An 11591-nucleotide genomic window follows, 5' to 3' on the forward strand; every position below is an offset into this window, starting at 1 on the left:
CAAACCGACATATGGAATAGTTTTCATTCGGATTGGAGTTGAAAGATTGCTACAATAATCCTCTATTAGGGGACTTTGTAGGGATACCATTTGTGCTTTATTATATAAAAATAGAGAAACAGCATGATGACATTTGGTTCAAGATAGGTGGTGATTATGAAGGACACGTGTGTGAATATAAGGTTTTGAATACTGCATGCACACTGTCGTGGTCTAATCACACACGCACACGCGCACGCACCTCATTGACGAGCGGAGAATGAACCCGGAAGTTCACTTCATTTGTTCTGCATGACATGTTAAGGAGGCTCCAGAACAATATTGGATCAATAGGTTTTATTTGTGATTAAATACAATAGGCTCAATAGGCTCCATTGAACGTGTAAATTATAACCTAGTAAATAATATTCATTCATTTGTGATGTAATAATTTTATTCCAGTGGGTGTGTGAGAGGGATGAGGGGTTTATAACCAGCAGGTATCGTAATACCTCTGTTGTAACTTCCTTAATAACTGACGTCAGAGCAGTGTGTGTGTGTGTGTGTGTGTGGTGGGAGGGGATGGAAGGTCGCCCGTGCGCATGTGTGTATGTTCGGGATCGGCAGCGGTGAAACAGAGGTGTGGAGAAACCGAGCAGCATGAGAAAAGCCACGGAGAGAGAGATGGCGCAGGACCCGACCGGAGCGCAAGGACAGGCGGGGGGGCTCGAGACACAACCGAGAGGAAGCAGAAAATAAAATGTAGTATCAATAAAACGAGTCTAAAGGGAAAGAAAAATATATAATCGCAGGAAAGAAAATAATCAACAAAGACAAGAGGAAGAAAACACCAGCCATAAACAGGATACAAACACGTCCATCAACCAGGATTCAGGAGAACAAACCACCACAACAAACCAACAGACTGGGAGGGAACTTTCCCGCCCTGAGGACTCTGGACTGTTCTGTGGACATCCATCCCTCTCCCAGGTCACATAGATGGTCGCCAAGCATTATGAACGCGCAACTGTCCATGGAGAGCCTCGGCGACCTGAGCCATGAGTCTGTGGCGGGTCCAGGAGAGCTGCTAGTTGGCCACAGCCCACACCCCCGCCCGGGTGGGGGCCGAGGGCTGGCGCACCGCTCCATGGGCATGACGAGCCTGCTAGACGGGGGAGAATACCACTCCCATCACGGACACAACACTGGACACCCCGGTCATCACCTGCACCCCACCATGAGTATGTGCGAGACCCCCTCTGGAATGAGCGCAAGCACCTACACCACCCTCACACCTCTCCAGCCTCCCCTACCCCCCATCTCCACTGTAGCAGACAAGTTCTCTCATCATCACCATCATCATCATCATCCACACCACCATCCTCATCATCCTCATAATCATCATCAGCGACTCCCTGGTAATGTCACCGGCAGCTTTACGTTTATGAGGGACGAGAGGGGGCTGGCGCCGATCAACAACCTCTACTCCCCATACCACCACAAAGACGCCCCTGGGATGGGACAGAGCCTCTCCCCACTGTCTGGCTCTGGCCTGGCCGGCCTACACAGCTCCCAGGCCGGCCTGCCTCCCTATGCCCACCCTGGGGTCTCAGCCTCCATGCCGGGGGAGAAGATGCAGTTGACTCCCGGTGGGTTCGAGGCTCATCACCCCACCATGCTGGCCAGGCATGCCGACCAGCACCTCACCTCCTCGGGGAACATGCTCCATATAAACGGCCTCCATCACCACCACCCCCATGCCCACCTCGGAGCCTCGGGGCACGTCCTGGGCCATGGGAACCCCCGGGATAACAACACCCAGAACCACGCCTCAGGGCCCGGGGTTCAAGTCCAGGGTGTTGGGGGTGGTGGCGGTACCGACGGCAATTCGACGGGTCAAATGGAAGAAGTAAACACCAAAGAAGTAGCGCAGAGGATCACCACAGAGCTGAAGCGTTACTCCATCCCCCAGGCTATCTTCGCCCAGAGGGTGTTGTGTCGGTCCCAGGGAACATTGTCAGACCTGCTCCGGAACCCCAAGCCCTGGTCCAAGCTCAAGTCCGGCCGGGAGACCTTCCGCCGAATGTGGAAGTGGCTGCAGGAGCCTGAGTTCACACGCATGAGCGCGCTCAGGCTCGCAGGTGAGCGAACCCTCGGTAATACCCACTTCCTTTTTATTTCTCTTTCTCTCTCCCTTTACTCTTCATCTATAGGGGGTATTTAAGATTGTTTGGTTCTCGTCATTGGAACAGTAGGCCTATTGTCTGCAGCTGTCTTGAATCTGACAGTGGAGTAGCTAGTGGTATGACAGAACTGAAACCTCCCTCTGGAATTCCCTGCAGTTGAATTCATCATTGTCTTTGTTGTAATCTCTGTCTCTTGGCTTTTTCCATTCTATAAGATAAGGGTGTGTGTGTGTGTGTGTGTGTGTGTGTGTGTGTGTGTGTGTGTGTGTGTGTGTGTGTGTGTGTGTGTGTGTGGTGGTAAGGTGATCTGGGACCAGAATGAGCTTATTTTGCCCAACTCATCAGCTTCCACGTGAGTCCATGTAAAAAGAGTCCACGCGCGGGAGAATAAGAATCAAGTTCTAAAAAATTGTTTTACGTCATGAAAATATTAATTTGCTGCCAGCACATGTAGCAACATCCTCAAGCTGTGCATTTCGGGGCTGAGGGATGGAACATCTGCGGGAAATAGTATAACAGAATAATAATAGAATATAATAGAAGATAATACGATATTTTCCAGGATCAAAATGACGATTATTTTAAATCTTGAGGAAAGCTTATGGAAGCTGTGTCTTTGGCTGCGTTGACGCACTTCTTGTGTTTCAGTGAGTGTGTGTTTTTGTCTTGGAGCTAAACTCGTTAGGAGGCGTGACGCGGGGCTGCCTCTGGGTTTGTGGTAATTAACTGATAGATAGCGCTCTATTAATTTGTCCCCGAGGACCCGAGTCAATCCGCCTGAACCGTTCTAGCGGACACACACACGGAGCCACGCAGTCGCCAGCATACAAAGGAATTGCTTTAAGTCTAATCAATGACGCGCTGAGGCGGATGGGTTTTTGGCTTGTGAAAAGTGTGAGGCGGTACGCTGCTGAAAGTGTGTTAAATCGCCATTGATTATTTGCAGCGTGTGTGTGTCTATCTGTTTGTGTGTATCTGTGTGTTTGTGTGTGTAATCAACAGTCTTGCATAGCAAACCATATATACCATATCATTTTACATGTTATTGTTTTTTGACTTAAATAGACGAATAAACATGTTGCAGTGCAAACGCAACTCTTGATCTTTCGATGCAGGTGATTCAAAATCAGGGTATTACTTATTAAGTCTGATGACGCACGCCAAAAACATTTGTATTGATCCATTAGAATGAGAACCAATACTCCCTTCCATCTCGTGGGCTAACGGAAACACTGTCACTCAGGACAGAAACATATATACATTTTCCGGAATTGTTTTCAGTGAATTCATGAATGTTAGGCAGTACGCCTGTGCTGTTCTATTTAGGCCTGCCATGCGTTTATACAAGTGAAAAGTAAAATATCATATTTTTCATTAGTCTTATTGTGTTGACGTTTTGAATGGGGAGATTATTTTGGCGGTGTCTCCCTCTTCATTTTATTTGAGCCTAATTTCACTCCCATAAAACCTCAACCATAATATATAGCTATGGCATCCATGCGCATATATATTTTATTTCTCCCTAATGAAAGTATATATATTACTTTATATAACTTCGAACTGAATCATAAAGGCTTCATTGTGAAATACCTCGCCTAATATTAATAGCGTTTCACATTCTGGAAATGTAGAATGTCTGTAAACAGGAAAAGGAAGCCCGTACACGAACATATATCGATCGGTTCTCGGGTGAAATGTGTGTGTGATCGGCCTACTAAGAACTAAAATAGAAGATTGATATTGATTATTGAAATTTGGCTTATTCCATTTCCCCATGTTACATCATGTATGCCTGGCGGTTTTCTCATGTCGCCGAGGCCTATGCCAGCCGGTAGACTAGGCCTACTCATATCATTAACCTATTTCATCTTAAATTGATAGATTTTTTTTCACGAATTGGAAATGCAACGTATTACATGTGAAGTGGGTTTAAAATAATTGAGGATAATGCAGCAAAAATGCATTTCCGTTGTGGTCCTCTGCTTTTGGTAAGGATGTTGTTGAGAAGTTGCGTGTATAGTTCCCTAAATTCCCAAAATAATTCCCTAAAAGCTACTTGTAAATTCTAGACCTATACACTCCCTCTCACACTCATCAATTAACCAGGCCTATATTAATTTTGATGCAAATACAGAAAAATGTGTTTTGTTAAAGTGAAGGCCTGATATTGCACCTGTCGATAATTTATCTGAAGCATTGATTCTGACATTATCATTTTGTTCGTTAGAAATTAGTTCAACTTTAGGCCTTTTATATTCCTGTTTGGGAAGTTTATGCTTTAGAATTTTAATTGTACCTATATTTAACTAGGCAAGTCAGTTAAGAACAAATTCTTATTTTCAACGACGGCCTAGGAACATTGGGTTAACTACCTTGTTCAGGGGCAGAACGACAAATTTTGACCTTGTCAGCTCGGGGATTCGATCTTGTAACCTTTCGGTTAGTAGTCCAACGCTCGGCTACCTGCCAACGCTCGGCTACTAGGCTACCTGCCGCCCCAAAATAACATGTTATTGAACATATTTGGAATAGGCCTAATTAAAAAACTTGCCAAACTGAGTGAATCGGCTCTTGGATTCGGAAAAGAAGCTACTCATATACCTGCTGCTGCAGGTACACGAGTGTGTGTAGTCACGCCATTGCTAGGCTACCTCAGTGTGGAGTTATCTGCTTAATGATTGTCAGACGGGCAGAGCTGTGTGTGTGTGTGTGTGTGTGTGTGTGTGTGTGTGTGTGTGTGTGACCAGGGTGATAACGAGCCTGGGAAAGCTCCCAACCTGTCCGACTACCTGTCTGTCTGCTCCGTGCGGTGGCTGCTGGGGTGTCACTGTGGCCTTCAGCACGTTGATTTATAGCGCAGCAGATAGGATAGAGCTCCACACACACACACACACACACACACACACACACACACACACACACACACACACACACACACACACACACACACACACACACACACACACACACACACACACAGCAGATAGGATGCCAACTCAGCTCCACACGGCGCGGTAGGTCTCTGTTAATGGTTATCTAGGTGTGTCTCTACCTAACTAGACTACTACTGCTGCTTTGACAGAACACACACAGACCTTTCTGTGATTAGTTCATTTCATAGACTCGAATATCACACATCAACAACACGCACCTGGCATGCAGATCCATCTTGCTTGTTTAACATACATTTGTAAGATGGTAGTGAAATACCCTTGGTCTAAGAACTATATTAAATAATCTACCTGGGACAGTGATTGTCAAGCCGATGTCCTCCAGCTAAGTAGAATGAATGGCTTTTGGTCGAATTCAGCGCTGCTACAGCTGTTTGACAGCTCACTACCCCCCTCTATCGGTAAAGTCTCGATATGCAGAGAGAGGCCTACTTACCGTGTGCTTCAGCACCACGGTCAGCGGCAATTGTTTTCAGCTGTGAGCTCCGGTGTAGGTTATTATGAGGCTACCCGTGTGTGTGTTATATTCCACGGTATAGATGATTGTGTGCTGTAGCCTATTGTTCTTATACAGTGTTGTATACTGTGTTAATGTTGTTATGATGTAGTTTGTTATAACATTTCTCTCCCCACCCCTCTACCCCTCCCTTAGCGTGTAAGCGCAAGGAGCAGGACCATGGCCACTGTAAAGTTGGTGGTGACCGTGGCGGCAGCGGTGGCAGCAGCGGCGGAAACCACCGTGGCAGCAACCACAGCGGTAATGGTGGCCACTCCAAGAAGCCTCGGCTGGTGTTTACCGACGTCCAGAGAAGGACCCTCCACGCCATCTTCAAGGAGAACAAGCGTCCGTCCAAGGAGCTTCAGATCACCATCAGCCAGCAGCTGGGCCTGGAGCTGACCACCGTCTCAAATTTCTTCATGAACGCACGCCGACGCAGCCTCGACAAGTGGCTCGACGACAACGGAGGCTCCTCCCACTCCGCTAATTCCTCCGTCTCCACCTGCAGCAAAGCCTGAGGAGGAGGGACTGGAGGGGGGAGAGCGGGCAGAGTTTTGAGTTGATTTAACTTGGAAAAAATAAGTTGCCACGCTGACTTAGAATTTTGAATTATGTCATCTCAGGTAATCAAGTGTTGAGTTGACTACATTTTATATTAGATATGGTGTTAGAAGTTTTTAGTTAGCGTGGAGACTTGATTTTTTCTAGTTTGAAGCAGTCAAGATGTTTTACTGTGTATGGGGAGACAGACTGACAGACTCAACCTCGGTGGAAAAGCTTTACAATGTAGAAACCAGGAGAAACCAAGGAAAATACCTATAAACAGCGTTTTGACCTTAAAGACTGTACTATAAGACTGCTATTTATAGTGTCCAAAGAAAAAACAAACCAAAGACTTGTTTTGACCTGCTTTAAAAACTCTGTTCTGGCATTCTACCCAATCACTGATCTCACAGCTTTAATACCTCCTGCCCACTGTCCTTATCTTTGATCTGACTGGTCGGTTTGAGGGAGGGCCTCTGGATGGACGTTTAATCAGCCTATCAGCTGTGTGGGTTCTGACCAGTGGACGGAGATCCTGTGGGACGGGTCAATCAGCTTTGAGGAGGAATCTTACAGGAGCCACTGGAATGTTCAGCAGCCGTTTGGATTGGTCAGAATTTCTGTCCGTCAGGACAAACAGACATTTGATTGGTCACAGTTTTCTGTCCATCAGTAAACCCCAGACACTCCAGGTAGAAGCTGCCATACACTGATCTAGGTTCAGATTACCTTGCCCCCAATCCTATCAGTAACCATTAGAAGGATGAAATAAATATTGTTTCTGACCCGGGATCAATGATTAGGGGCGACTTCTACCTCCTTCACTGGAAGAGCAGACAGGGGAGGGGGGAAATCGCCCCAGTAGGAGCTGCTAACCATGACCCAGAACCCCTGACCCATTCCGTAGTGCTTTCTTCCTGTACTGTTGAAACAGTAAAAATGAAAACCAAAGCTTTCTCCACTCCAGGGCAGGTAGCCTTGACTGTATGCAGTTATAATACCAAATCACTTTGACAGAATCACAGCAAGAAGTACAACCAAAGAATAATGTCTTATATTTTGTAGCTGATGTTGTAAAGAGTATTTTTAAAGACCTGAGTGTGACTGTTAACACTCTCCTCTCCTCCTATCCCTCCATCTCTCCTATCTTCCTCTCTCTCCATCTCTCCTCTCCTCCTATCCCTCCATCTCTCCTATCTTCCTCTCTCTCCATCTCTCCTCTCCTCCTATCCCTCCATCTCTCCTATCTTCCTCTCTCTCCATCTCTCCTCTCCTCCTATCCCTCCATCTCTCCTATCTTCCTCTCTCTCCATCTCTCCTCTCCTCCTATCCCTCCATCTCTCCTATCTTCCTCTCTCTCCATCTCTCCTCTCCTCCTATCCCTCCATCTCTCCTATCTTCCTCTCTCTCCATCTCTCAGTGGTGGAAAAGTACCCAAAGATACATTATTAATAGAAAAGGACTTGAATAAAAATGAAAGTCACCCAGTAAAATACTACTTGAGTAAAAGTCTAAAAATATACTTAAGTATCAAAAGTAAATGTAATTGCTAAAATATACACAAGTTTCAAAAGTAAAAGTGAAAGTAGAAATCATTTCAAATTCCTTATATTAAGCAAACCGGACGGCATCATTTTCTTTTCTTTTTTATTTACAGATAGCCAGGGGCACACTGCAACACTCAGACATCATTTACAAACGAAGCAGGTGTGTTTTATGCGTCCACTAAATCAGAGGGAGTAGGGATGACCGGGGATATTCTCATTATAAGTGTGTGAATTGAACCATTTTCCTGTCCTGATAAGCATTCAAAATGTATGAGTACTTGTGGGTGTCAGGGAAGATGTATGGAGTAAAAAGTACATTATTTTCTTTAGGAATGTATTGAAGTAAAAGTAAAAGTTGTCAAAAATATAAATAGTAAGGTAAAGTACAGATACCCCAAAAAACGACTTAAGTAGTACTTTAAAGAATTTTTACTTAAGCACTTTACACCACTACCATTTCTCCTCCTCTCCTCCTCACCCAGTATCTCTCCTCTACCTCCATTTCTCTACTCCATCATTCCGGCTCTCCTCTCCTCCTCTCCCCCCATCTCAGTGGGTATGGATGGATGCTATGCATGTCAGCACCAGGAAGAAAGCACTACAGTGGCTTGCCTTCCCAAAGTATGAGTCAAATTGTGTGGAGTTTACTGTCTATGGGCTTGGTTCGCTCCTTTGCTCCTCTCCATGTCTGGGGTAGCAGTCTCTGGGCTGGGAGTGGGGGTATCTCTGCCTCTGTCTGTGGGTTACTGTAGCTCCTCTCCATGTTAATGAGTATTATATTAAATGAAGCAAAGCCAAGCGAGAGCTGCTTCCTCACGTCGAAAAGAAAACAACAAAGAAAAGGATAAAGAAATCTCTAAATGTGTTAAGACCTACTGATATTTTATAGTGTGAACCAAAGATGCTACCTCACTCAATTTCCATTTGTGATTTCTATCACTTTGATGATACCAAAGATAACCAAAGATTTTGTCATTGCACGGCCGACATGAGTGATGTGGATAGAAGGTTTACTGTATTTCCTTATCCTTACCCCTCCTCTCCTCTCCTCTCGTCCTCCTCCCCTCCCCCTGCTCTGCTTGGTCTCTCAACATCTCTGCTCTCTACTTATAAAGCTATAGGTAGACATGATACTGAAGCTGTAGACTATGTTACCAAAACAATGAAGATGTTGACAACACTCTAGACATACATATTAACAATGTTCTAGAAAGAAATGTTGACAACGTTCGAGAATGATATGTTGACAAAATTCTAGAATGATGTTGACAACATTTTAGACAGAGGTTGACAATGTTCGAGAATGACATGTTGACAAGGTTCTAGAATGTTGACAACATTGTAGACAGACATGTTGAAAACGTTCTTGAATTATATGTTTACAATGTTCTAGAATGATATGTTGACAACATTGAACGTTCTAAAATTACATGTTGACAACATTCTATACAGACATGTTGACAACCTCTCTAAAACTCCCAGGACGAGTGCCTTGCTTGAACCAAAGTGTTAAACCACTGTTGACCTCTCTATGACCTTTGACCTTTTACTCTTTGAATACCTCAGCCTGTAGAGAAGGGCCACTACTGAAAACTAAAGGAATATCTCTCACTCTCTCCGTCCTTATCTCTCTCTCTCTCTCTCTCTCTCTCTCTTTCTCTCTTTCTCTCGCTCTCTCTCACAAGTGGTGCTTTCGCCAGCTCAACCATGCAATGAAAACATACCAAAGGAATTTCTGATCTCCACTCCTGCTGATATACCAAAGCTCTTCTTCTTCTTCTGTCTCCCCTGCCCCCTCCCTCCCACTCTCCTCCCATCCCCTTTCCTCCCCTTTGAAGGAAGGCCCAGCACTCTGGCTGTGTTTGTCTCTGAATACCTCATAGTGAGAACTCTGTGGTTCTGTGGAGAGAGATTGTCAAAGTGGGTCAGGCAGAACTCAACTAGTTTGGTAACTAATGTTGTTATTGTTACTTCTTTCAAAAAGCTTTATGGTTCTTATTTATTTTTTATGTTTTTTGGGGCAGAAGTGTTCTGTTCAAGGTCGCGGAGGACAAGTTTCAGGGTCTTGAGGTTTGAAACTTGTCTGGATGGAGAGATGAAGTGTACTATTTTGTTATCAGACGTTGGGTACTTATTCCGATATTATAATGATGGTAGACTATTGTTTTTTACAGGGTAACACCAACAACTGCTGTGATAATGTGTTCATACGTTTTCCTTTTCTCGTCTTCTGTGTTGTGATGATTTGATTTGAATGGAATTGTGTTTTTGTATTATTGCTTAACCACTGCTTTAATTTATGCCTTTGTAGAACATCTAGATTTGTATATAGTAGGTTTTTTGAGAGAAAACAAACAAAAAAAACAAACAAATGAACATTCAGTTTTGTCTTACAGACTTATACCATTCTCCTGCTTAGATCAGATGAAGGAGCGGGTTTGTGTTCTTCTTCTCGTATATCACAGCTCTGTCACTTCAACATGTGTTCTGAACACTGCCAGAGACCACACCATTGCCCTGACAACGGGCCGACACACGTCTGACACTACATCCTATTTCCTATGTAGTGCATTACTTCTGACCAGAACCCTATGGCTAATCCAGGATGTGATCAGGGCAATATTGAAAATCAGGATTTTGACTAGGGGATGTGTTCGTTTCATATCTCTGCTAACCCAAACCCTATGGCTCTGTTCAAAACTAGTGCACTATATAGGGTGTCATTTCAGATACAGACGTTCTACACTTGGTACGTACTTCGCTCAACAGCTGTCAAAAAAGCAGCAGTGTGTAATGTGTTTTATATTCTTTTGACTTTTCAATTTTTTATTTTATTTTATGGGTATTAATAATAATAATGAGCATCCAAAGATTTCTAAAACAAACCAAAAAGTGGAGAAAAAAAGGAAAAATAAATGAATTAAAACGTTTGAAAAAGCACTGGCATTTGTGAGTTTAGGAGATGTTGAGTTTTGATTTGCCATTCGCAGCACGGGTATAGATGTTAGTAGAAGGCTGTAGGCCGGGGGCTTCTGTAGTCAAGGTTACTCCGCCATGTAGGGAATCTCCTGTTTAAATGTACAATCTGAAGTGATGTTTTAAACTAAACCAGGGCTGCAAGTCCTCTCAGTGTTGCTCAACCCAGTCCTCTGGTGCCTGATTCATACGATAGGGCCAAGCCGAGCTGTACTGTGGTGGCCTGGTTACAAATGTGTGAATCAGGTATCGGACCACCAACCATTTCACATATTAGGTCTATTCCAACACTTGCACTCCTCTTTCAACTAAGTCAACTAATCATGAAGCCCGTGACTAGTTGAATCAGGTGAGTTAGAGCTGGAATATATCAGATATATAAAACAGTTGGTCCCTAAGGACTGATCTGAGTCACTTTGCTGTCTGACACACAGAGTGAGGTGGGTGGAGTTGGGGGGGGGGGTCTGGGCGGGGCAGCAGGCCTGCCAGGGGCGGGGTCAGAGAGCTTGTTCTGAACTGCATCTTAAATTAAATCCTATTCCAAATATGTGATGTAGTGCATTAGGTAGGGAATATGGTGTGATGAAGTGCACTATATAGGGATTAGGGTGTGATTTGAAACATATGCCTCTTGTTCATAATATTGTGTCCCTGCCGCCTAGCTCCACACAGTGTCTGTTGTTTGGTGCAAACTCGTGTAATGACAATGAGCAAAGTCTAATAAACCTACAAAGAAACGTGTGTGTGTGTATATGGGTGGGACAGCACTTATCTGGTCTCTGTGTGTGTGTGTGTGTGTGTGTGTGTGTGTGTGTGTGTGTGTGTGTGTGTGTGTGTGTGTGTGTGTGTGTGTGTGTGTGTGTGTGTGTGTGTGTGGTCAGTGAACTCAGTTTAGCAGCTTGAAGCTGTT

At 44.5% G+C, this 11591-nt stretch overlaps 1 protein-coding gene across 2 annotated transcripts; it reads left to right on the top strand.

Annotated features, from left to right (window-relative positions):
* Positions 1 to 464: 464 nt before the first annotated feature.
* On the top strand, positions 465 to 7335 carry LOC115203336 (hepatocyte nuclear factor 6-like). 2 transcript variants are annotated; one of them, XM_029767949.1, is made up of 2 exons: positions 465 to 2135; positions 5769 to 7335. In XM_029767949.1, exons 1-2 carry the CDS (start codon positions 995 to 997, stop codon positions 6131 to 6133), a joined length of 1506 nt encoding a protein of 501 aa, XP_029623809.1. In that variant the 5' UTR covers positions 465 to 994; the 3' UTR covers positions 6134 to 7335. The 2 variants fall into 2 exon arrangements, with proteins under 2 accessions (XP_029623809.1, XP_029623810.1); XM_029767950.1 differs by having other exon boundaries at positions 465 to 2120.
* The last annotated feature ends 4256 nt before the right edge of the window (positions 7336 to 11591 follow it).

This window comes from Salmo trutta, chromosome 12 (genome assembly GCF_901001165.1).
Source record: "Salmo trutta chromosome 12, fSalTru1.1, whole genome shotgun sequence".
NCBI classification, from domain to species: Eukaryota; Metazoa; Chordata; class Actinopteri; order Salmoniformes; family Salmonidae; genus Salmo; species Salmo trutta.

Bases quoted from the DNA above. Each gene is read 5' to 3' on its own strand.
- LOC115203336 (XM_029767949.1), top strand. From the start codon at position 995: ATGAACGCGCAACTGTCCATGGAGAGCCTCGGCGACCTGAGCCATGAG. The intron at 2,136-5,768 runs GTAATACCCACT...CCCCTCCCTTAG, and splicing joins CGCAGGTGAGCGAACCCTCG to CGTGTAAGCGCAAGGAGCAG.